This window comes from Helicoverpa armigera, chromosome 14 (genome assembly GCF_030705265.1).
Source record: "Helicoverpa armigera isolate CAAS_96S chromosome 14, ASM3070526v1, whole genome shotgun sequence".
NCBI lineage: Eukaryota > Metazoa > Arthropoda > Insecta > Lepidoptera > Noctuidae > Helicoverpa > Helicoverpa armigera.
In genome coordinates, this window is record NC_087133.1 from 2,731,924 (window position 1) to 2,758,594 (window position 26,671).

Below are 26,671 nucleotides of genomic sequence, written 5' to 3' on the forward strand. Positions count from 1 at the left end.
TTACCTTGCACTCGTGTCGACAGCTGACTCGGCTGCGTTCGCATCGCCAACCTGCCCTGCCTGACGTACCAGCGGAGAGTAGCCTATGTCCGCCTAGCGCTACTGGATGATACTGCATACTGCACGGGTCGTAAACATTAAATCAAACGCTAAAAGCGGCCGTGTTCCGGATAATAACCACCTGCCTAAACCTGACATCAATACGAGCTGACACCGTTATACATTCAGAAGTTCTTACATATATATATAACATGCTTACTAGCCCTATTCGATTCGATAAATAGCCCACACCTATACGGATAACTTTATAGATCTCGACGAGACCGCCTAACCTATTACGACACGACGTGTTCACTCGTATTATACTGGTCGTCTCCTGTGTTTCCGTCACTGGTCGTCGTAACATCCAATACACCACAACACCTACTTAAATGCTGACATACATTCACATTACCGATACTGAATAACCAACAATAGCCTTCGCTGAATCCTAAGTAAACGACACCTTATCCCCTCATAACTTACCTAATCATATTTAAATCTACATCCATTATGCTACATTCGCCAAAAGGCGGTTAGAAAATATCGAGTAATCGATCATCATTGTCAAAATCGCTTAATAACTAAATCGTGAACTCGCATTAAAATCGATCGATGTTCGTTATGTGAGGCGCGTTGCATCGTCTAGTCCTCCTCATTGCAGGGGGTGTCGACGAGAAGCGGCTTGGCAGCGTTGGTGTGCTGCGGCGGCGGCGGCAGCGCGTTGGGCGAGGCCTGCGCGGGCGGGCCGCCGGGCGCGGCGCTGACGGCGGCGGTCGCGTTGGCGGTGGCGGTGGCGTGCGCGGTGGCGGCGTACAGCGCCAGCGCGTGCTGCAGCTGCAGCAGCTGGTGGTGCGGGTCCAGCGGCGCGGGCGCGCGGTGCCCCGACTGGTGCGGCGTGCGCACCACGTAGCGCCCGTCCGCGAAGCGCCGCACGTTGGGTGGCGCGTGGTTGTGCGCGTAACGAGAGCGCACGATGCGCTCGTGACCTTCCGGCCCTTCGGTGTTCACGTCGGCCAGGCAGCGAGACGTCAGCCGCGAAGAACAATACCATTGCTTTCTTCCATGGGCCAAGTTATTCTTCAAACGGAAAGTGTAGCCGCGGTGGAGGAGCAGACGTCCCTTGCCGGCGCGGATGAAGCGCGCTAAACAAAACAACATAACCGTTAGTCACTCATTCGGTTACACCTGTTATCATAGCTGTCTCGCGTAGAATGGATGTCTTAGAAATTGCTGTTATAAGCAGAATACATCCATTTTACGCGAAACGTTTAAAGCACACTAAGCATGCATACCTATTCTTATATCGAAAGACAATACGAGTTTTGGGTCTCGTAAAACCTTTCTACAATTTATATCTAAACTTAGCCTATAATAAAAACACAAGGTAATAAAGCAAGTCGATATGTAAATAATTTTATTTATACAAAAACTAAATAAAAAACTGGTCATGACAATAAATTTCTTTAATTTTCATAATTAAATTTACCATTACGATTAATGTCACGCTTGTAATTATTTCTATATTTACAATTAAATGTAGGAATGTATTAAGTTTTTTTCCTTCTATATGGGTACAATAAAAATAAAACATATAAAATCTTTCTTTTGGTTAGAGCAACAATTCTCATGAGCAGGAAAATTTGGCACAAACCTTTGGCATTCGTCGACGATGAGCAATATCCGTAAAAATGAAATGGTTATAAACAACAACAGCAACAACAACAGAATAAAAATAGGGAAGACTAGAGAATCTGACTCGTTCTTATTACCTAAGTACTATATATAATTATCTAAACGTAGTATATTTTATATGAGGTAATTGATACTTTAAAAGAACAGTATCTATCGTAAACAACCTTCTACTCACAATTATAAAATTCAACATATTTGGCATATCCTAAGAGCGAGTTGAGATCGTAGTTAATATAATTACTTGTATGAGCTTATTATCACAATTTTAGTAAGTAACAAAACGTTGTACTTGTTTTCTATGGCACATTTGAGCTCAAATAACGAGATCACACTTAGTACTACTCAAGACCACTACTATCAATTCTATTGAATTGTGTCTTGTCCTACATTTTACATATGTAGAACCCTATAAAAAATCATTTTCTCTCTAACACAGAATGCAAATGAAAGCTAATACGAGTTCCACGAGTCGGAACTGATTGCTACTTTCTTGATATGAAGCTAAAACAATTTTCTACGAGATAGTACTAATAACGTACTATCCAAGCATTGGGGTCAAAATTAGGCAGACGTGGAACTAGTAGGGGAGTGGGAGGGGAGGAAGAGGACGATGAGGGAGGAGCTGAAATGGAGGCAGTCAGTTGAGCAGCGGGAATGTTTGGCGGGCGCCGGCCACAGCGACCGGCGTGGTTGTGCTCGCCGACCAGCTTGTGAAGGGTTCCTTTCTGGGTGTAGGCCTTGCAGCCGCAGCCGCCCATGGTACATCGCCAGCGCACAACGCCGGAGCGCATCGTGTGCGCCGCGTAGAAGCTGCGCCCGCGCACCCAGAGCCGGGGCCGCCCGCCTGGCCCCACGCACAAGCGCACGAACTTGTTGTCGTCTAGTGAAACAACCACACGATATACAGTCAAATATTGGTACTCATTATATTAGACGTCGGTAAGAGCAACATGCAACAAGCCCAGTGTTAGTCACCCTCGCAAGCATTTACAATAACATGGACACTGAAAATATGGAAATGTTATATTATAATTTGTTAAAGCACAAAATAACTTCAATAGTGAATCATTACATTACAATGATAACTAATAAAATACTGCAATGGTAGCTGTATACATAGACAATGTTTGTGTTGTGTAAATAAATATAGTAGAATTACTATCAAGATATACTTATGGGTGAGGTCAAAAAATATTTTCTAAGAAACAATAAACACGCTTATTGCTGTTATTTGTAGACTAAAAAAATTATTGCTGCCTGTCACGAATTTCGTTACCTACTTAAAATTTACTTTGTTTAATAATTACTTAATTATTTTACTTATAAATATTAATTAATATCGTTATGCACAATGAGATCATTATAACATTTCAGTGACTAGATCGGTTCTTACTAACAACATACGAAATAACATAATTTTACAATGGCCTGTGCATGCACATTGCTAGAACATAATACAAGCTCACTATTACTATATCAGTCCAATGTTATACCCGCCTTCATGCCCCTTGTTACATCAACAACTCTCTGTACTATAATACATTCGATCAGACAAAACCGGGTCTAATAAATAATTATAAAAACACCATAGATCAGAGCTACCCTTATCAGACTCGGTCTTAATCAGACACTAAGTTTCGAGGTTACACATTAGTATTTTCTAGCAGTTGGTTAGACTCGTTAGTGGAAGATATATCAGTACTACTCGTCAAGAACAGCCTTGGCCTGAACAGCGAGGTTGGCGTTGGTAAAGCCTCGGGTGGGTCCCCTTTCAGACAGAGGCACTCCAGCCTGGCTTCCTGTCGGAGGTTCGTGCGAGTGCACGTTGCTCAGTGCAAATATTCTGTCATGCAGCGTATGCGCATAAGCGCGACAAGTCCGCCGCGTACACCGCCACCGCACCTTGTTTTTCTCCGGGAAAACTTTCTCCGCGTAAAAGGAGAACCCCTCGAGCTTCATGTGCCGCCGCCCGCGGTTCGATATGACGAATTCCACTGTAAAATACCACCACCGTGACTATCAGAAATCCCAAAATGCCGTAAGATCATGCATGCTACTGGCCAACTGGAAATGTTTGCATACAATCGCCACAATACAAATAGATCTTGAATTAGTACAGATAAGCCACCACATCACAATTAGACCGGTTGAGCACCAGAACTGATTTGGGAATGAGGTACGGATTGGGACAGATGAGATGATCTATATAGATTTTGGGAAAGCGAGAAAGATAGTTCGATTAAATAGACGGCGATTCTTTACCATTATTCCTACCTGTATGCATTTCAGGTATCTAAGGTCACTCTGCTTTCTAGCTTACGAAGTATGATGTTCATTGCATTGCCTATAGATGCACATTGCATGTAGGTAGGTACATTGCTATTATTTTGTGAGTCGCTCAGGGTTCATCGTTGACGGTTTACAAATGGTGCATATTGGTAGATTTACACAGTTGAATAGTAATTTAGCCTCTAAGTCTAGATTGCTAAACATCATCATTTTGATAAGTCAGAAAAATAAATTGTGTAAGTAAGAAATACAACTACCTACTTAATTTTATTCTTTAACTTTCTATAAATAATCATAACATTAAATACTACCATTGTACCAAGCAAGTACTTAGGCGTTTATTATGATCAGAAAATTAAAATAAATTGACAATGTAATGAGCACAAAACATAAGTATTGTTTAGTATCGATCAGTTAATTATTGGCAGCGATAGTTTCAATGAGACTCTCTATGCGAGCATGTTCATCGACGACGGGCGCGTGTCGTGCATGCGTGTGGCTGCCGACGCGCGCCACCAGCCGCCCGTCCGTGGTGAGCGCCCTGGCGGGGCAGCCCTGCGCGCGCCCGCGGCACGTCCAGTACACGCGCGCGCCACGCCGCTTGCGCGCCACGTACCCGAACCCGTCCACCACCAGCGAGGGAGCTCCTCGCCGCGTCACCGTGTAACACACCTGCCCCTTGCCAGGCCCTGTCGCAACCAATATTAGTACTCTACCGACAACCTACATCTGCAATCATCAATCTTTGCTCATTCATTAATGTGTTGCTCACCGAGCTGGATGTCGGCCACCAAACCGACATGGATGCCAAACCCAATTAATGTATTGCGCCTCTAAAAGTTTGGCTTAAACTATGTTTGGTAATAAATGAACTAAGCATCAATTTGAAGTATTTATTGAAATCTTATACACTAACGCACTTACATTAATTGATCACAATGTTCAGACAAACTAGAAAATTGATAACATCGACTAAAATACTCGATGACCATTCATCAACGTCAGTTAGAATCACATTCGTCAGTGCATTCAAGATACAAAACTACATAGAGCAAATACTAAAACCATAATCTTAACAATAACTACGAATCTGGATTATGCTTTGTTTTAAATGGAAGATATTTTGTAATTGGTACAGTTATGTACAACACTGTCAGAAAAGCGACACAGGTGATTTCATCAAAGATAAAAATAAACCTTTCACACTCGTTACATAATAAACAAAATATGGCAGTAAAAAATTATAAAATAAAACCAAAATAAAAGGCCTAAAGAAAATAAAAACGCACACGCAAATGAATGACCAAATCCTAAGAAAACTTATTGCTGTTTATTTCTCGATTGTACATTCCTTATACGGTAGGGCAGGTAACTACTTCGCCTAATTCATATTTCCGCGATATTTTGGACATGTGATTTTCCAAATGATTATGTACTGGGTTGGTTATTCTTAAAACATTATTTTTAGAAGTTATTCTAGCTCGACAGCGTTTTCCGTAGTCCATACATCTCCAAAATGTCCGACCACTTCGCACACTGTCTGTCACAAATATGTAAGGCTCATAGATCAACTGCAGATGACCGCTTTTAGTTTGTATGAAATGAAGATCACTCTTTATATTGCTGTTTAATGCTCCCATAACTGAAAAATAATGATTAGTTAGTAAGTGCCTACAAATTTTGAATGAACTAACAATTCAATAACATTTATAATATTTGGGTATTAAAACAAGTAATCTCTTTTTAATATTATTTATTTCATTCAAAATGTACAATTTTGTGCCAGATTTTATCCTCATAGTAACTCCTCAAGATTGATATATATGCCATGCTTTATTTTCTACATATGATTTATGTTTAATTTAAAATAAAATGCTCTCGCTGTGGCGGCATATTGGGCTGACAAAGTATAGTCTCACTATAAGACATGTCATCGACACGAAAGAAGAAGAATTTAAAATAAAGCATAATATAACAAACGGAATAATAGTATATTTGGAGATCTAAAAATTTACATAAAAATTGCAAAACCTTTAGATTCTTTGAAGAACAAAAAAAAATTGTACAAGTCCTTAAAACTTGTAAGCATTATATGCTTATTCATTCATCTAGAACCAGGAACAAATAAAATTTTAATATATTGTTTAATGATATATTGATTATATCTATCAAAATCCTGACCTGTCCTGATGTGGACCCAGAAAATCATTCCAATTGTAGATGAAATTTCTGTTGCATACATAAAAACTAAGATTAAACTGCTATAAATTAAATTAAGACCTTCTTAATACGTACTGACAAATAATTCTGTAGTAGTAATTCAGTAATAGTGAATACAAATATGACATATTACATGATTCAATTTTGACTTTTCATGCAAAGTTAGCAAAATTGATTAAGGTTCTTGATAATTACAATGCATCTGCATTAAATTTAATTTATAGGGGTAGACCCCTATTAATAAAAACCCTCTTAAACCTTACTCATTATATTTATCGGTTGTATTCCAGTCCATCTGGATGTATACTGGGATAAGCCATAAGTATTTAACATGCAGCGTCTAACTGCATGTCTGAGTTACTGGGTACACCTTATTGTTTAGGAATACAGTTTATCATTCTTTCAACCTTTATATCACAAATGACAGGACTGAACAGTTTAAGCAATCTAGGTTTATCTATCTGTGTGGCTGTTAGCTGTAACCAAATGTTAATATGTACCTTCTTTCTTACCTATATGTATATTAAAAATTAAGATTTTACCAAGTAATCTGCAAGAAGTTGCTTCTGTAACAGATTTTTTCAATAGTAAACCTATCAGAATATAGAATGGAGGATGAGTTTTGACATCATACAGATTTCTAAGATATTAAACATTAGTGTCATATAAATTATGTAAAATTTCAACCTCTTGGTTATTTAAATCTGCAGTCTGACTGTCTTGGCTCGACTCAATTGAACCGTTTGAGTCAAATAAATGTGTTCTGAAGTGAGATTATGCTTGTAGACTTTTCGCTTTACCGTTTAAATATTTTACAACACACAAACCATACCCATAGCCTACCATAAGCCATTCATACGATGTAAAGAACAATTTGTATCAAGGGATCATTCTCAGTATAATAATATGCTGTGTAATTGCATGGCCCTGATTGTATTTACATCTATATTTTTAAATGCACTCAAAATTAAAAATGGTTTCTTGATGCTCATAAAAAGCTTTAATCTTGAGTGGTGACTTGAATTACGAACCCAGTGACCTGGTCATTAAATGTACATCTCATTCAATAAGGATTTCAACTTGGAGTTCACTGCATGTATATTATGAATAGTAGATAGTAAAATATACCCATTAAAATGAAATACATACAAACCCTTGCTCTAGGAACTATATTAATATTATATTCTATATTAATATTATAAAGCTGAAAAGTTAGTTTGTCTGTATGCGCCAATCTCAGGGAGTATTGGTGTTGATTTGAAAATTAATTTCAGTGTTAGATAGCCCATTTATAGAGGAAGGTTATTGGTTACTTTTTATCTAGGTTTGTGCAGACGTTCCCACGGGATGCGAATGAAACTGCAGGCAGTAGCTAGTATAGAAAATAAGATTATATACATGCCAGTTGTGTACTTCATATTTAATATCCAGAGAGCTTATTGCTTTTCAGTGGTGTGCTTTAGTTTTAATAGTTATGTTAGTACATATGTTAAAAGCAGTAAAGTTAGTAATGTACCCAAGTAGTAGTGTTAGAGCTACCAATAGTTCAGACTCAATGCTGTAATGCAACTATTTCTTCTGTAGTTAATAATTGACATGAATTTTATATAATTATAACCCTATTAGATATATATATATTGAAGTATTTTCAGACAGCTGTAAAGAAATATAATAGTTGATTTTAAGGAATCTCTATATTTAGAAGAAACACTTGATTAAGTTTAGATAATTATGTAACATGATTATTTTGTAAATTAATATCCTGACTGGTGCAAAAATAAACTAGTAAAACAGAAAATAAAATGCTTACTTGTATCCAATGATTTAATTTCATTGAAATTATATACTATTAGTTCAATCATTTTACAATGTTTATATGAAGGTACCAATTTAAGGCTTAAACACTTGTCATGCAAATGATAAGTATTAATCACGAAATTAAAATAAACTTTGTAAAAACATAGATTATTTAATAGAAGTTCAATGTGTACACAAATGTGTACTACCCACCTCACGAAATAATTTTTAGATGCTACATGCTTACATCCTGATGAGATGCTGACTACAATAAACATTTATCACAGAAACATTAAGAGTAATTAGACTAAATAGTGTTCACCTACTACGGATCCTCGCAGTCGCAAATTCATCATTCTACACAAGAAACAACCATAGCAAATAAGAGACCTAAACATTGGATTCAATTTATAGGTTATGTTTACAAGCTGCCAAATAGTGCGTGGAAAACATGTTTATTATAAGAAAAACTACATGAAACACGTATCTGTTACCTATATGATGCAATGCAAGGCTTTTTAGCGACAATTTAGTAGTAAAACAGATAAGAACGTAATATATGGTACTCTAGTTGACAACCTGCATTCGTTTACATGTCGTGTTACTTTCCCTAGTGCTCAGAAATCAGAATAATAAATTGGTACATACCGCATTGATATTCAGCATGTAACACACTTTTTATCACATAATCACAAAATATAATCACTATTTAGCACACCAAACATTTTATATCATCACGTAAACACCTCCTAATATGAAATGATGACATGTCCAGAATTATCACGAGATTTGTATCCAGAACTTTAACACTGCAGTCCACCAGTAGTTATCTATTAATTATACGACTGTATAATTAATAAAAAGCACAACAAACTTTTAATATTTCCCAAAATAGTAAACAATCGTCGAGTGACACAATTGCAACCATAGATTCCACGGCGTTAAGACGGACAACCACAAATAACGGAATCACGTTCCGCAATACGCAAACATGTTATTTTCAGGAAAGGACATCAATCTATTTTTAGATCATATATTTTATAAAACCGACTTTTCCTAAAAAGGAAATAATATTTCCATTATCTAGTGTCATTTACATTGATGACTCGTTTTTGATAGGTTATTTTATTGCGGTTTCACTAAACTCGTTTTGGTTATCGTGTTTCTTAGATCCAAAACTTTATATATTTGATACTGTAACCCTCTGCATTGATGTTTAGTCATTATAAATATTTTGTGTGAAATTATAAAACATGACAGTATTAAAACAAAATAGGTTTTTATTCGTGCGAGTGATACGGAACGCACTAAACGTTTTCTTTATCATGCTTTCTTACGAGCATGCACAACTTTTCCATAAATTAAAATCGTTATTTCGCGTTAATTGAATTCAAACCCATGTTAGAAAAAAATATATAGAATTGAACATCACAATAACTGGCGGTATTCCTGTCTTTTTTTATTGCCATATTTAAAAATGCGACCGAGTTTGTGACCGTATCGAAAGAGGGCGCTTTATGAAATTTAAGTTTTAATTTTTAATAACTATCGTATCGGGTCCCTTTAAAAAAAACTGAAATTGTGAGATGATTACCATCAAAAATATTACATTTATGTACGTGGATTTATCTACTCTAAACTATCTGTTGTCGTAGCAGCATAACTAAGAATATGCAGGTAAGTAGGTTGTGGGAGTTTTTTCTTTAAATGAAACAACTTATAAAAAACTTTATTTTTTATTGATAAAATAACGCGGGTTTTACACCCGTAATTTAACACATTCATTTAGGTATGGTACATAACATACAGCTGTAAGTGTACAAAACATAGTGATGGTATTTAATAATTCAAGTATTTACATGAGTCATTCACGAACATTTTAAGTTCAACTAGCTTCCGCTTGCGGTTTCACCCTCGTCCCGAGATAACTACTTCCCCATAGCCAGATAGTGACCAAAACTATTCTAGCAAGTCCTTCTGCTGGGTCTAATATACCTTCTCTCTCAGCTTGAACGGCTCACTAACTTTTGAGTAATGAGTAGTACTGTATAACTAACATGACTCCTTTAGTAAATGTAGAAGTAAAAGATGTTCATTTGTTTTCATTTTCCTACTTTAACAAGTTCAATGTCAACATTAAATAAACGTATGTTTTAAAAATAAAATACGTTCTTGTCGGTGAAAATGGGCCATGTAACTTTCTACCTGACAACATTTTTTGAATAAAATGTTTTTTTTTTATTTAGATAAATATTTAACTATAAGTACATAAATACTTGTACCTGTGTACCAACCAATATGAGGTTCACAGTTGCTTAATCACCTAAATTACACATTAGTAACGCCCTCTAGCGAACCCAATAATAGAAACCAGAATGTTGTTTGATATTCTCTTGCCGTGCGGTGTTTCCCATCTGAACACATTATTGCGTCGTATATAAAGTATTTATTTAATAAATCCTATACGTATTTATATAGAAAAAAAGAAGTAACAGCTAAACCGATTTGGCTGAAAAATGTTGGGCTTAACTAACCCGAGGGAATGTCATAGGACTTTTTATTATCATCCAGGTACGGTAGTAGTTCCTAGGGCCATACCAGATACATAAACACTCAAACAAACATACAAACTATCTCAATACATAACATTCATTGTATCAAATATTTTATTTATTTGTAGAACATAGGTATCAACAAAAGTACAAATTAAAATATTAATTAACTATGATGCATACCCAGCGGCGGCCCTAGCCATTGCGAGGCTACGTGCGGCAGGTCTATGCGAGGCCCTTTGTCCTACGTGAAAAGTCTGTGTTGCGAGAGTAAGCTGGTGTTTTGATCTAGCTAAACGTCATGTTTGAGGAGAATGATCATGTTAAATAAACCAATAGAATCACAAAATTAACAAATATTAAAATGATCTGATGCTTTCGAATTTTCTTATGACTAAAATCTTTAATTAAAGCAGAATAATCGAATTAATGAGGAATTACGTCATTTTCGATCGAAAGAATAGCAAGGGCTGAAAGTTGATCTTGTGTCATCGAATTCCTTATATATGTTTTAATCATTTTAAGCCTCGAAAAACTGCTTTTTCTATATTATTAGTTTATTATTCGAATTCTCAAGACTATTTCGGTAGTGGGAGAAATTTCAGTTAAATTCTTTTCTAATATTTATTTCAGCACCTAGATAATATTCAGCTCTTCATATAACTGATTCAGGACCGTCTCTAGCTCATGTAACGCCCGGGTGCAATCATGACCCAAGCGCCCCCTATGTTTTGAAAGATTGTGACTTGAGTAGCTCGAACGTCAAAGTTCATATGGAAGCTAGGAGTTATTTTCTTGTTAAAAAAGGAAAAAATAAACAAAACAAGTGGAAAGTGTAGCACCCGCGAGCGTAGCGAGCGCAAAAATTTTAGAGCTATGGGTCACTAAAGCACCTAAACTTGTATAATAAACAACAGTGGAAGGTGAACTCGCGAGCGTAGCGAGCGCGAAAATTTTTGGGTTTTGGGACATAAAAGTATTCTAATCAAGTTAGAAGGAAAGGCACTGTCAAGTGAACAGCCGCGAGCGTAGCGAGCGCGAATTTTTTTTGTTGTTTCTTTAAGAACTCTCAAATTAAACAAATAAAAAGAATCCGTGACTGGATCGAGAGCCAGTTGTTTTTGTTACTTTGGTGTTCCAACTTTTTGTTAAATTGAGGACTCAAAAAGTAAACGCAGAATAAATTAGAAAAAAGAAAAAAAAAACACTTTTTTTCTTGGACCAGATATATATATTTTTTATATTAGTGTGGGTTGCTCAGTTAGCGCGAGGCCCCCATAAGCGCGAGGCCCTGTGCGATGGCACAGTTCGCACACCCCTAGGGCCGCCACTGTGCATACCTACAAACAGTCCTACTTATAATTTGAAATTCTTTTCATCATAAATGCTTAGGAAGGTGCTTGGATGGATACTTGTAGTGACATCTAGTGAGTAACAAGGTAATCATTTTAAAAGCCGGGTGAAGGTGTTAACAAGAATAGAATCCGTTATCGGCCATAATATTGTTCAGCTGATTGGAATACCTATGTAATAAAGAATATTACATATTTACACTCAAGAAACGGTGGAAAGCCGTACCTAACCCTTTTTAAAAAGTCGATAAAAACTACTAAAGGATCGAATATAAAAAAAATATTTTACCAGTATAATGTTCCATTATCCCCGATTAACATATGACTGTATTTTATCCGGGAACGAGAATTAGTTAAACCGCCCGAAGCACGGTTACTTTAGTATTGGCTATCGTAGAAAATCTCGTCTCGCAACAGGGTCGCAACTCGCAGCATTACGCTGAGCGAGGGCTGAACTTGGCCGTACTGTGTGCTTGTGACACATACTGCCTGATCATATTTGATTATTTTCGATCTTTATTGTATATAAACACTTGCATGCGTCTCCAATCACACAAACGTATTTTCATCTTATTTTTCAGGTAGGCCAATCTGATGTTAAATGTGAATTTATGGGTATTATGGCGCATCCACACATGCCGCCGGGTTTCAGACCGTCTTGCCGCTGAATGCAGGCCGCCGGCTTTACCGGCGGTTGCCGGCGGCCTGCAGATTTGTCATTTCGTTATTTACTTCTATGAAATTATACGACAACACTACCACTCCGTATGCCGCAAGCAAACTGCCGCCGGCAACCAAAAGCCGCGCGTGCCGCGGCTGAGATGCGGCGGCATGTGTGGATGCACCACTAGGATGGACGGCGATTAATACCATTTCTGATCAGTTCAAATTTAAGCAGTCGGTTCAACAGCTCGAGCGGTGGGCAATTTCAATTCAGTAGAACGTCGAGCTGTCGACAGCTCGAGCAGTCAGTGTATTTTTGACTTGACTAAATCAGTCGTCTATTAGGTTTCTCAATGATTTAATGAAACTAAATGCGGTTACACATGTCTGAATTTGACAAGGAAATGTTAATTAGCGAGTTTTCTGTTCACACATCGCATCCAGTAATGACGGATTCGTTGAACGTTATACGGTGCCTATGTGTGAACAGCGCATAAATTTATGACGTATCCGTTAAAAACGTACCAGTAAAACGGACTCCCATGTGTGAATGGGCCGTAAGGCGCTTTGCCCACGGAGCAACTTAAGTTGAGGAAACTATCAACATTTTAAAAGTTTCTTGTAAAAAGTTGATAGTTGCTATAACGTTTACGATTGCCGCAATTTTATGGCAATCTGTGAGCAACTTTCATAGCCGAGTTGCTAAATGTACGCAGCGATCAGCGTTCAGTGTGACAGTGGATATCGAAGAAGCAGCACTTGCTCTCATTTTATTACGTCGTCGCCGTCGACGGCGCCAACAAAGACGGAATAATATTTAACAGTTGCTAGTTGTGGCAATTAGGAACTATCTTAGTCATCGATTACAGCAACTGAAAACTGTTGACGATTACCGGAACTTGAAACTCGAGTTGCTATGTGTGCGCGGTTCAATTGAAATATATGTAAAAAGCTAGTTGCCAGTTGCCGGTTGCTCCAATAGTTGCTCCGTGGGCAAAGCGCCTAAGACGTCAGCATAGCTATTTGCGCGTTTATAGACTTGCACAGATGCTAATATCTTCGTCGAGCATTGTTTCCAGCCTAAGGCCTTTGCCGCACTTGACGGAAATTGGGCCAGGCCACAACAGTGCGTTGCGGCGACGACGCATATCATATCAATCGCATAGCTGTGCAATGTTGTTTTTGCGATGCGACGCCGCAACGCACTGTTGTGGCCTGGCCCATTCCGTCGCCGAACTTCGCGGCGCACGCCATACAAATGTTATTGTATACCTACCTATAAAAATACAAATGGCGGGCACACGCGATTGGCGGTTTGCAATATGACTGTATTGGCGTTCCGACGCGAAGATCGGAGACGGAATTTCCGTCTACTGCGGGAAAGATCCAAGAGCTCACTTGGTTTAGCTTAGTGGGCATCGCTAACGCTGTTTTCAAAGTGTGCAGACAAAAAACCATGGGAACGAGTACAGAAATATGAAAAGCTGTGTACCTAAGCAATGCGAGCCAAGCTAAACTTAGCTAACCTCTTGGCAACCCGCTTTACAAGCGAATGCGCATAGGTACACCCGCGGTTCCAACATCAGGATGGTGAGAAATACCAGCAGTGTAATTTCAAGATACCTATAGGTACCTACCTACCTAATGACCCGTTACCCGCCAAAATAATCACCATCCTGACGCAAACACGATAAGAACCCGGTGGTACCTACGCGATCGCACTAACAACTCCTAGGTACCTAAAAACATACCAACCACCTGCCACTCGCGTCGCATACTATAACGCAGTAGCAGGTAACTCATACTTACGTAATGAAACTGCACAGCACAACATACATAACAGCATTCACACTATACCGTACAGACCACACGCAAAGTTTGCGTGTAATACCCACTTACCAAGTACCTCACCATCTTACCTTTACCAGAGACCTTTTAACATTACCAATAACTTAGCTTGCATACCTGAAAACCTTACCTCTTTAGAACCATTTACCAATCAAAACCTTATACCTTTCAAAACCTTTACCAAACCAGGTACCTTTACCTCATGTCAAGGAGACGTTTCAGTCTGAAACGCCACCTTCAATATACATACCTGTAACCTTAAATAGCTATTCAATAATTCTAATCTAAACTACTTACAGCTAACTTACAAATTTCATTTCTACGACTAAAAGTAAACTTGGTGACCCATGGGTAACTACTTTCTTTGGAATAAACGACAGTCACCAAGTTCTATGAACGAGACAGCTTGTCAAAGTTAAACTTGGACGAGCTGCCTTTACAAAAGGAAGTTGCAAACCTACCTTGTGCATCTCCTACAGCTCCACCTTCGCCGCCTCCAGTTATATTGCCATCGCCTGTTGTTGAACCGTCAAAGCCTGAGAAATAATAAGAGATTAGCAGACAAGCTCTGTAAAGGATATCATTATTACTCCATCATACAACCCAATTACCTGTCATTTCCATATTAGAGTCATCTTCGCCAAAGTTCGTTTCCTCATTGTTAGCGCCGTCATCGTCATCATCCCACATACTTTCGTTAACAAATTCGGGTTCCATTTTGGGTGCCACAGCGTTATTTTCGTCCTCATCAGGTATCGTAACAAATTCCTCTTTCGCTGATCCTGAAGGTCCGGCTTCTAATGGGTCCACACATTTTCGTTTCGCAGGTCCACTTTGTGAAGATGACGAATTATTTGATGCTATTGATGGCCTATTTGGTCGCTTAACCGCTACTGGAGTGGAGGAGGGCTTAGAATCTAAATCAGTCTCTAACTTAGTCATAACAGATTGCCTTTGTTGTGACGACCTCGGGCCTGGCCTGGAGGTCGGCTTTGGTTTGGATGGCGTGGAACTTTCTTCATTTTGATTTCCGGTTAGACCTTTAACTTGAAGCTGTTCCGCGGTACTAATAAACGATGCTAATTCTTCTTGCTTAACATTAACTTCACCTTGGTACATAAACTGTAATAAGTCTCTTAACGCTGAATGACTAACATCTTTTAAAAATACTGAAACAAGAGAGAAATCATTAATAAACAGTAAAATACAAGAACATACAAAAGGTTTACAGATAGCAATCTTACCTATGGGATGTTGAGTTGGGTTCATTTTGAACATTTCTTGAAAATAGGGAGAACATACTGATAAAACTAATTTGTGTGCCTGTAATAACCTGCCTTCGGCAGCCAGCGTTACGTCTACTAAATCTCCACGCGACAGCAGGCCATGAAAGCCTGCTGACATATTCGCGTGGAAATTGTTCCAACATAGTGAAAATTGTTCGTCCGACGCCATGATGGCGGCGACCCCGAGAGGAACCTGAAACCAGAAAAAACAAATATTGAGTAACGTCACACACACACCACAACAATAATTTGTATAGAACAATAATCACTGCCAAATATTTACCTATCCTAAACTTTGTACTTTATAATTCCGATATTAGAAACATTTGAAAAAATAATAAAACAATGTTTCTAATTAAGCACTGCACACTCTCATCCCACGTCCTCCCCGTTTGAGCGCTGTTCACGATATGATGACGCAAACGCGACGTATACTGTGTCGTCACAAGGGGCCAATTTGCACGATGAATTGCACGAAATGTATTTTTGAAATTTATGGGACTAATATCTATAATTTCTTTGGTTTTGTAATAGATTTCAATTGTGCTTAATTTTGCACGTAAATTAAAGTTACATGATCAAGATAATACTGCATATTTTGAGTTATCCCGATTTTGGTAAATTGGTATATTTTATGTTGGTGTAGTAGCACGACGGCGTCATGTCTCTTTTAACCGATTTTGTTAAAAAAGTAAACTCGTTTGGTTCCATTATCTTATTTTGATGTTTGGTGGTTTCTCATACATCTGGTAAATCAAGTCACTTTAAAGCTTTAATTTAACCTAAAAAAAGATACAATCATATTTTAACATTTTGCAGAGTACAAGAACAAGTACCTATATTTCAGTAAGATGCGGGTTCTAATTAAACTATTATTAAAGTAAGTAAGTTATTAATTATTAAAGTAATAATTATTACTTTTTATTGCGAGTTGTACCCAATTGCGATTGACTTTTACTTCTTCCTTGCTAAGGTAAGGGCCTACTTAGAATTGGTGCTATGGTTGGTGAACTAGGTACTTAATGAATTGGAGTAGAAACTGGACATTAATTTATTGATTACTACACCAGTTCCAAAAAAAAATGGAATCGTAGTAAAACAATTTTAAAATTTCAGGTATAGTTCAGCAGAATGTTGTCAGGGAGTGTTTTTGTAAAACGTGTGATATAATTTAACATGGTGTTCATGCGACTTATCACTTCGAAGACAGAGATAAAGATATTTCTGTTTCAGAAAAAGGAACAAGATATTGATTTCGACCTTATGTCCCAGCAACAAAGTTCTAAATTGTATAATTTATACTGGATCACGATTTAGTGTTACCAGCAAATAGAACTTTTTCCCAATTTGTGCATTTATTAATTGTGATTTTGTCTTTCGTGCAACACGATTTTCACAAACCGGAATCTCAAATTTGATTTTGAAAATAGAAAAAGGTTTGAATTGAAAATAAATAAAAAAATTAGGTACTTAGAGTTTCTGTTAATCTGCCAAATGCTAAGCAAACGCTGTAGGTACACACGTGCAATGTTCCGTGAGAGAGTTCAATGAGAAAATTACGTACCTACCTACCCGTGTTTCACAAATACCTATTCTTAGTTTTCTGATTCTGACATGTTTTCCAAAACCTAATGGATTTTAGATGTTATAAAATTAAATACGATTTTATTTTAACTAATTTTATCTATGTACTTACTGGCAACTCCGTATTAAGATGCTGTCAAATGTTGTCACTTTGGTAGGGCTGGCGGGCGATCCTTTTGAAACGATCAATTTTAAAATCGACTCGAATCAGAAACAAAAAATCTTAATTTGATTTTAGATTTTAGAGATTGTTTTCCAAGAAGCTATCTTTAAAAAAAAAATGCAATGTAAGTTTAAATTGAGTTGTATGAGTTCCTCTTCATATAGAATATAGACCTACCATTTTTAAGTTAATTTTTAGGGTTCCGTACCCAAAGGGTAAAATGGGACCCTATTGTTTTCGCTTCTCTGTCCGTCGGTCCGTCTGTCACCAGGCTGTATCTCATGAACCGTGATAGTTAAAGTTGACATTTTCACAGATGATGTGTTTTTGTTGCCGCTATGACAACAAATACTGTATATTTGTTGTGTGTTATATAAAAAAATATTTTGGGGAGCTCCCATACAATACCTACAACAAACGTGATTTTTTGTCCGTTTTATAAATAATGGTACGGAACGCTTCGTGCGCGAGTCCGACTAGCACTTGGCCGTTTTTTTCTTGTTTAGTTAATAGTTATATCCTAGTTTTAGGTTTTTTGTAGACTTTTTTTTTTTTAATTTCCTTATAGTTTTTTGTTTTGTTTCCTTTAGTCTCTGATATTGGTTCTTAAACGTCATGCATACCTGTTATTAGCATAGTTGCTGAAATGCCATTCATTGTAATCATTGTGTAGATTGTATTTTTGTGGGTGACTATTCTGTTGGTGTGCTTAATATAAATAAGTACCTAAATAAATAAAAAACATATCGATTATAAATAGTTTTTTTTGTCTCGAAATATAGATTTTTCCATTACCTAATCAATTTCTGGGGCCCGATTCTCTTAAGTTAATAATGTCAAAATCGAATAGAAATCAAATCGCAATAGCAGTTTTATTTAACCTTATCGGGCATTCTGCTACTAATATAAGACCAATCGTATTCCAACGACATTCGATTGGTTTGCGATTGGTCTGCTATTTTGGTGATTTTGGTCTATACGGTTGTTTGCTCTACAATCATATTGCAATCGTAAATCATTTGCAGACAAAATGATTCATTATTGAATGACAGAAAAGGATAAAAACGTTTATTTCAAAGAAAAAATAGCGGAATGCCACATACGCTTCAATCATAATCGAGTCGGGATTGGATTTCAGTCGAACCGAGTCGAACGTGAATCGTACCTATGTCGCTTAAGTAAAATTCGAATCGGGCCCCTGATCGCCATCCTTATCAAAGAGATATTCATCGATCAATAAATATTCGATTCGGTCGATAAAAGCTCTGATAAAAGATTATTTCGAAATAATAATTTCGATCAAAATGTTCAGTCGACTTTCCGTGAATCGAACAATTATGACTGTCAAAGTAGCGTTACGGCCCTCACTCGGCTGTCATATTGATAATGACAATGACAATTTGTCAAGCGATTCATTTCACGCCATTTGCATTATTTTGCATGCGATCGAGGCGATGGATGGCCCAGGATGGCCTGGATGGGCGACATGGGCATGATTATATCAATGGGCTTATGCAGTGTGCATGTCGTAGCCAACTTTAGCCTACTGGTTAACAGAGATGACGGTTTTAAGCGTAAGAGCGTTTATTTATTAGAGCGTAACCTGTTCGAACTTTGTACCTACTCGACGTCGTCGACGCCTAGTACCTACTTGTTTTGGCGACAACTAGCGCCCCGTAGTGTGAAAAATAAGTAAAAAGTCACCTAACAGGGGCACAATTCTGCTACTTAAGCGACATGCGATTCACATCCGACCGAGATCCAATCAAAGCGTTTGTGGCATTTCGCTATTTTTTCTTTTAATTGTATTTGGCCTTACATTATACACGAGTAGGGCTGCGATCTCGAATTTCGCCCTATACACGAGGTTTACAGCAGCGGGTTCGATTCCCGGAATTCACTATGTGGGTTTTAAAACTGTTACAAAGCAGCCCGGAGTCTGGAAGCTGTTGATTGATACGAGTAACTACACCCGTGCATCAGAGAACACGTGAATCTCGGTTCTGCGTCTGATTTCCCTCCTTTCGAGTCGGATTACCAACCCATTGGGCTATGAGAGATAAGGAATAGGTAGTGAGTGCACTTGTGCACGTCTGCGCAAATGTTTGTGCACTATAATATGTCCTGCGCAGTTGGCAAATTTTCCCTGGCCGATTGTCGGTTAGGAGCACATCATCATCATCACTCATATCAACAAGAATTACTTGTAAACTGTTCGATGATGGAGACGAGAAATACCTGCAGTTCAAGGAACTCCTATTATGTACGGTTTAGCAGCTACCACGTGTTTGAACTTATTATCTACCTATTATTATACAATACTAGCCGTTTTCCCGCGGTTTCACCCGTGTCCCGTGGGAGCTACTGCGCGCACCGGGATAAAATATAGCCTATGTTACTCGCAGATAATGTAATTTATTTTACACATTTCCGGGCGGTTTTAGGAATTTCATAGATTTCCTAGGAATTGTATATGTCGGCGTCAGGATCCGACATCGTTAAATAAAACAAAGGGGTTCTCACACAATCACTTGGTTTATTCCAATTAACACAGTATTAGTCACTACAATTATTTATCACGAATTTGTGGGAGGTGTGCACTCGGCAACGGTCGGCGAACGAATGACCCGAGTCGTGCGCGCGCGCCGCTTTATATAAGGTCCACCGTTGACAGATCGACGGTTGACACATCGACGGTGGCGCCGTCACGGCCATGCTGACATACGCTCGTCCTCGAGCGTCTTCTGAAAACAAGACAGCAAACTGCTCGATCATCCTGACATACTCAGTCACATCAAATCAAGTCAAATCAGTCAGTCAAATTTTTAAGTTGCGAGGTCAATCACAACAGACTTAAATGTGCTGCTCCGGCAAGCCCTTTTTTACAATCAGAGACTGTTAAACCATTCTCATCGGTATTACAACCGGAGACCGTTAAACCATTCTCATCGGTATTACAACCGGAGACCGTTAAACCATTCTCATCGGTATTACAACCGGAGACTGTTAAACCATTTTTTTAATTACCTTTTTCTCTCATCTTTTTCTCTTTTTTTTTTTAGCTTACTTTTTTTGTGACTTTTTTTTCCTTTTTTTCTTTTCTTTTTTTTTTTTATAAAATCTCACAAAGTCTACACAAAATAGTTGGTTAGTCACCAGAACCTACGACCCATTAAGGCCAGTTCTTAACATGATTCGGTTTGTCATAAGTCGCAGAACATTGACCCAGAGAGCCATTTCCTAAAATCAGTCACACCAGTCACGTGTCAGGGCAGTCCCCAAGATTTGTCACACTTGTCACATGTCATGGAATATCGGCCCTGCGAGCCAGTTCAGTTAAGTTAGTTACGTTAAGTTAGCCACCAATCATCACTTTCTGAAGTCATGTCAGTCGAACATCATGATCATTTCTGAAGTCGTGTCATATAAGTACAGGTCAAAGAACATTAATTGAAATTCGTCACTGTCACCGTCATTATCAGATGACACCTTATACCTTCCATGATCGTGAGCCGCCGTCTCGGCCTCCTCAGTCCTTAGTTGGAATACAAGCTACTTCAAGTAAGCCTACACGGGCTCCAGGTATGTTACCACGGCACTTTTCGAGTGGTCTTACTAGTACTCGAATTCAATATAAGATGGTCTCAAATGAACCTTAGCGATTTCCTATAAAGTTTCACGACACTAGTTGCACGGGACCATACAGTTGTTCCCATGGAGAATATTCGGCAAGAAACCCCATAGAAGATACCTATCATATTCTACGTCTATTACAATGAAAGCAAAAGCCCTAGAAATTCCTATGCAATTGAGTTTCGGTTTCTTCCGCTCAAATTAGACGAACAAAATCATCTTCAAGAGGAATCTCACTGTTGTCATTAAAAGATTAAAACGCTCTGTTTTGTCGAAGCTATTTTCCTCCTAAATCATTCCGTTTGCTGTATCTCGAATTTCTATCTACGCCTAAGCAGAGTCGACTAAGAAGCTCGCTAGATCTGAAGACATCGTTCTCGTAGAAATAAAATATAAGCTCGATTGGTATACGGTATATTGCACTGAACCTGGTACTATTTGCTACTCAATCAACATCAACAACAACGATCTGAAGAGTATGATGATGACTGACGGGTATATGATGATTATAATGAACTTCTACGAGCCCGTCGCGCAACGTTCGAATCATTCTCTACAATCGCAAATAGGCACTAAAAATTTCGCATTGCTCGCCCTATCTCACTGTTGGCCAAAAATTCTACTATTGTTATAAGAGTAGTAGAATTTTTACAGGATTTCTCGAATACTCCGACTGGTATACGATTCTCTGATTGGAAAGACTAGCCGGAAGACAACAGCTACTGTTCAAGGTCTAAGTACGGATTCAAATAAGGGATTCCTAGTTGAAAGGTTGTATTCGATCCCTGAAGTCAGACTACCAAAAGGCCCAACTCTATGATCAAGATCTATGAATTCGTAAAGAGAGGTCAGCTATTAATATAGCCGTTTCTAGGTAATTACAATACAAAAGACTCAACAACCAAACCTCCTACTACAACCACACAGCCAATTCTACTAGTCTGCTTTTGTGTGAGTCGGACTTTCAGACCGAAGTCAGACCTAGCACTACTACGATTTGGGATATCTCCGCTGGGTATCGTTATCCTCACATTCAATAAGCAACTAACTATATCTAGTAGACATTAAAGTCAAACCAACTATGTCAGCCTCCCTTACAATGAACTCTCTCTGTTCGCGTTTACATACTACCTGATTAACCAAACAGATCGACCGATCGTGGCGCAGAGCCAGACACCCCGTCAACTCAGCCACAAACCCGACAATTTCTGCTCCCCCGGCAAACTTCATCTCAGACGGCATCCGTGAAGTCAGAAAAGGAAAGTGCTTAGGCAACTGACCAAACTTTGAAAACATTTGGGTCAGCAGTGGCCCCCCCAGCCGACAAGTCCCAAATGTGTGGCGCAACAATAGCCATCCGCGCCGATGAGGCAATATTCTGGGAACAGCAACAGTCCTCCTCCGGCAAATCTAACCTAAACAAAAGGCAAGTCCTTCACACCGACACGCTCAGAATAAGACAGGCACCACCCACCAGACCTACACTCCAGAAATCACAGCCATAAGTGCGCACCAACACTAGTCAGAACGACTCAACGGCACTACACCCCTGACACATTTCTCCTACGCATCACGAGCTGCACTACCACCAGTTACGGATTTCAAGAACAGCAATCACCTTTCAAACGAAGAAACCGGTCACATCAGCTGCCAAGCAAGAAATAAAAGAAAGATCCAACAGTTAGTCCGACTTTCAAATTGTAAATTACAACTACGATTGTCACTCACACGAACGCCTTCCATTCGACAGGCTTTACATGACCTTAGCCGACTTATCAGCCCATCCTGGTTTTCTAGGAACCACAGTAACGCGACACTAACTGTACTCACACAGATTTACACGAGTCTCTTCCTGATCACCACGCTGCTATCGCACAGGCCAACGGGTCTTTTCCAAGTTACACCGATACCCATCATAGGTACAGCATAACACAATAAAATCACTAAGTAGGCGTAAGAAGTAACAACACCTTGCCAACAAATCTATAGTCTGACGTATAATTGAATTATTCTATGTAACTGAAAGACATTAATCAGAACCCGTGGAACTACTTCTCAGCGTCGGTGATTCCACTAGTTAACTACCACTGACAATAATTGTGTGCCAGCTGATTGTTGACCACGGCTATCGTACAATTAGCCCTTATTACGAGATCAGCCAGCCGCACACATATTATAGTGCGCAGGCATCTGCGCAGACACAGACGTACCCCATTCCTTCAATCTCATAGCGACAGCCCAACACAACCAGAGAGAAACCACAAGGAGGACCGACATCAATGCGCTCTCCAATGAAGGGTGCGTCAATCAGCATCTTCCAGGCTCCGGGCTGCCTTTTGAAAATTTCCAAAACCAACAAAGCGAACTCGTCCCGACCCGAGATCCCAAGCACAACAGTCGCACTACGTGACAACTAAACCAACGACACAGTTCATATCTACCAATACCACTAGTCAACGAGGCAGTTCCACGTTTAATAACCTCGTGTAAAAAATAACCTCAACATAAAACTATGGATTGAACAATGGATTGGTCTCACCGGGTTTTTCACTCAACGTGCGTGACGATCGCACATCGCTATGGCGCGCAGTACAGCAAAGCTTTCGCGGACGTGAAGCCACGGTGATGCACAAGCACCAACACTCCGACCTCACAAAGACAAGTTGGGCTAATGGCAGGCAGCGTCGTAATTTTCTCGCCATATTGCACAATGATCACCGTCATTGTTGAAACATGAAGAAAAAAAAAAAGACAAATTCGGTTCATTTTCTAGCATACCTTCAATAACTAGCTTGACATGTAACAATGGAAACCGATACCATTACCATAACCGTGGTTACCATATTTGTACCTTCGCTGAAATTCTTAATAAATCTTCTACTACAAACTCCATTTTAAATTATCGACTTCCATTTTTTTTCTTTTTAGTGGGTAGGCAATTTATCTTCACGTGGCGAGTTCTCCCGAAATCAGTCTGGTCATTCACCAACCAACCAACATCAGGTTGCAGTACGAGATTCACCACCCAGGATTCTTGCTTGTGCTTGCCTGGCTTGATTCAATGCGATAGCAGTGTTGCATCAGGCGTATCAACTTTTGCCACTAGAATCTTCACATTTTGAACACGTGGGCGATGCAGGGCAATCCTTAACAGATGTGGGCATTCGGATTGTATCCCACTTCTGATGTCGGCGTCAGGATCCGACATCGTTAAATAAAACAAAGGGGTTCTCACACAATCACTTGGTTTATTCCAATTAACACAGTATTAGTCACTACAATTATTTATCACGAATTTGTGGGAGGTGTGCACTCGGCAACGGTCGGCGAACGAATGACCCGAGTCGTGCGCGCGCGCCGCTTTATATAAGGTCCACCGTTGACAGATCGACGGTTGACACATCGACGGTGGCGCCGTCATATACAATGACGGATTATTCTCTGCATGCTATACACCTACGCGTAGCAAATCGGTACCTAGTAAGGGAGGTAGGTACGTAAATGTGAAGATGACCATTGAGTATGTACAGCCCCGGATCTAGGGGGGGGCAAGCCGGGGCCTGTGCCCCGGGCGGCAAATTCAGGGGCCGGCAAAACTCACACTTCACAGACCAATGGATAACTAATTTTGATCACGGAAAAATTAACGGTTAAATAAAAATAGCCCAAGTACAGCAATTTCATGGCCATATCAACTTGACCGATACCCTGAGCGCGGAGTGAGACATGCTGCATGACTGCACGAACATTTATTATTCACGAGGCGAAGTTTTAGCAAACTAAAATTGATTAAAAATTATTTGCGATTATCTATGAGCCAGGAATATCGCATATTTATTTTTATTTTAAATCCTCCATTACAGATTACTGGAATAGTTACCTACCTACAGCGCCATATTAACCTATGGTGCAAGGTGTGCGAATAACCCAGGCGCCTCGGTCTCAGGGGCGCCGCGGGACGCCCCACCACCAGGAATTTTAGATGAAATTGCACCCGTTTGATAACGAAGTTCCACATTGTATCACGATACTGACAAGCAAAGTTCCTAAAAAAGTCACCTTCACTTTGTTTGATTGATCATTTTGATTATTTTTTACTTTTAACATCCTCCAACTAAGTGAAAAAATTCTCGCTCGCTACGCTCGCGGTTAAATGACGATGTATGTCTTGTTTTTCTGATTGTTTATTATTTTTATTGACTTGGTCGTCGGTCATTGATTCGGTCTCTAATCACGTTTTCTTTTTATTTTCGTAACTCCGTACGTTTCGTATGTAATTCCTAGTTCAATTTGTGAGTCTTGTCAGTGTCAGTGTACTTGATCAGATAATTCTGTGTCGTAGGCTCAAAAAATTTCGCGCTCGCTTCGCTCGCATATTATATAATAACTTCGTAAGTCAAGTCCACGCTGTCTCACCTTTTATAAGTCAAATGTAGAAAACATTTTTTTTATGGAGTCCTCAAAACCACAAAAAGTTTGCGCTTCCGACTGCTTGTTACTTTACAGCGCTTTTTAAAACTTATTAACTTTTTGTGTCCCAAAATTGAAAAATTTGCGCGCTCGCTTCGCTCGCGCTACTTTTCACAATTACATTGATCTCTCTCGACTTTCATAACTTAAACCTGGCCAACAGTTTGAGCCTACAATGAATTGGACACATTTTTTAAGTCCTTTACCTACCAAAAAAGTGCACTTCATTCGAACTTTCTTATTTATATTCCTTGTAACTACTGTAAGTACTTCAATACATAGTTGGCGCTTGGGTGATGATTGCACCCAGGCGCTACATGAGCTAGAGACGGCCCTGCCTGCCTACATATTGATAGCTAATATTATATAGATGATAAAGGTGAAAATAAACATAAGTAGGTAGGCGGGGCGGCATTTTTCAGATTTTGCCCCGCCTAATAAAAATTGAAGATCCGGGGCTGAGTATGTATACCCTTCAACTCCTTCAAGTAACAAGATTTACATCTATACGTCCCGTTTCATCATTGCTCAAACTAAGGACATCAAACAAATATGTACTAGCATCTTAAATCTCTTTGCTCAAACTGCATTATCATACTAAAATTATTAAATTAGTAGGTATCAACATTATATAAATGCTTATAAGGCACCTGCATTGCACATGCGCGAACCCGGGCTTATTTTCGAATAATCAATTGAGCCCTCATCCAGACTAGCATATTTTGTCAGGGTTGTAATTGGCTGCAGGATGTAGAATATTTTTCCTATGAAACATGTCAGATGGTTTGCATTTTCAATGAATGCCTTGATACAATTATCCGTTAAAAGTTATGTAAAACCCCTAGATTGGAGTAAAACGTAATGAAGGGGAGACAAAGTTTCAAGGAATTCTTTATATTGGCCGGATCTTAAGCTTAATGAAAACCTGAAACACTGGATTACTGGAATAGGTACCTCTCATAGGTACCACCTTTGCCTATAATACCTACAGCCAAAAATATAATTCAATAATATTCAGTAAATTTTAGCAACTACCTAATGGCGATTATCATTATATAGTGGGATGGGTAGTTCCGGTGG

The 26,671-nt window shown here is 39.0% G+C and overlaps 2 protein-coding genes across 6 annotated transcripts in view; both read right to left on the minus strand.

Moving 5' to 3' along the window:
• The window catches only part of LOC110377185 (modifier of mdg4), a 452,561-nt gene extending 436,377 nt beyond the window's left edge, over positions 1–16,184 (minus strand). For all 4 annotated transcript variants that reach the window (XM_064037734.1, XM_064037733.1, XM_064037735.1 and 1 more), the window contains exons 1-4: positions 16,025–16,184; positions 15,700–15,934; positions 15,067–15,624; positions 14,917–14,991 (exon numbers count right to left, since the gene is read on the minus strand). In XM_064037734.1, coding sequence (XP_063893804.1) covers positions 14,917–14,991; positions 15,067–15,624; positions 15,700–15,910 — 844 coding nt within the window. In that variant the 5' untranslated portion in view covers positions 15,911–15,934; positions 16,025–16,184. The remainder of the gene's footprint in view (positions 1–14,916; positions 14,992–15,066; positions 15,625–15,699; positions 15,935–16,024) is intronic.
• Positions 2,247–9,253, minus strand: LOC135117749 (uncharacterized). 2 transcript variants are annotated; one of them, XM_064037738.1, is made up of 3 exons: positions 8,689–8,708; positions 3,637–3,728; positions 2,247–2,614 (listed from the first exon to the last, which is right to left on the minus strand). In XM_064037738.1, exons 1-3 carry the CDS (start codon positions 8,691–8,693, stop codon positions 2,262–2,264), a joined length of 450 nt encoding a protein of 149 aa, XP_063893808.1. In that variant the 5' UTR covers positions 8,694–8,708; the 3' UTR covers positions 2,247–2,261. The 2 variants fall into 2 exon arrangements, 1 of the variants encoding a protein (XP_063893808.1); XR_010277117.1 differs by lacking the exon at positions 3,637–3,728 and having other exon boundaries at positions 2,475–2,614; positions 8,689–9,253.
• Positions 16,185–26,671: the final 10,487 nt, after the last annotated feature.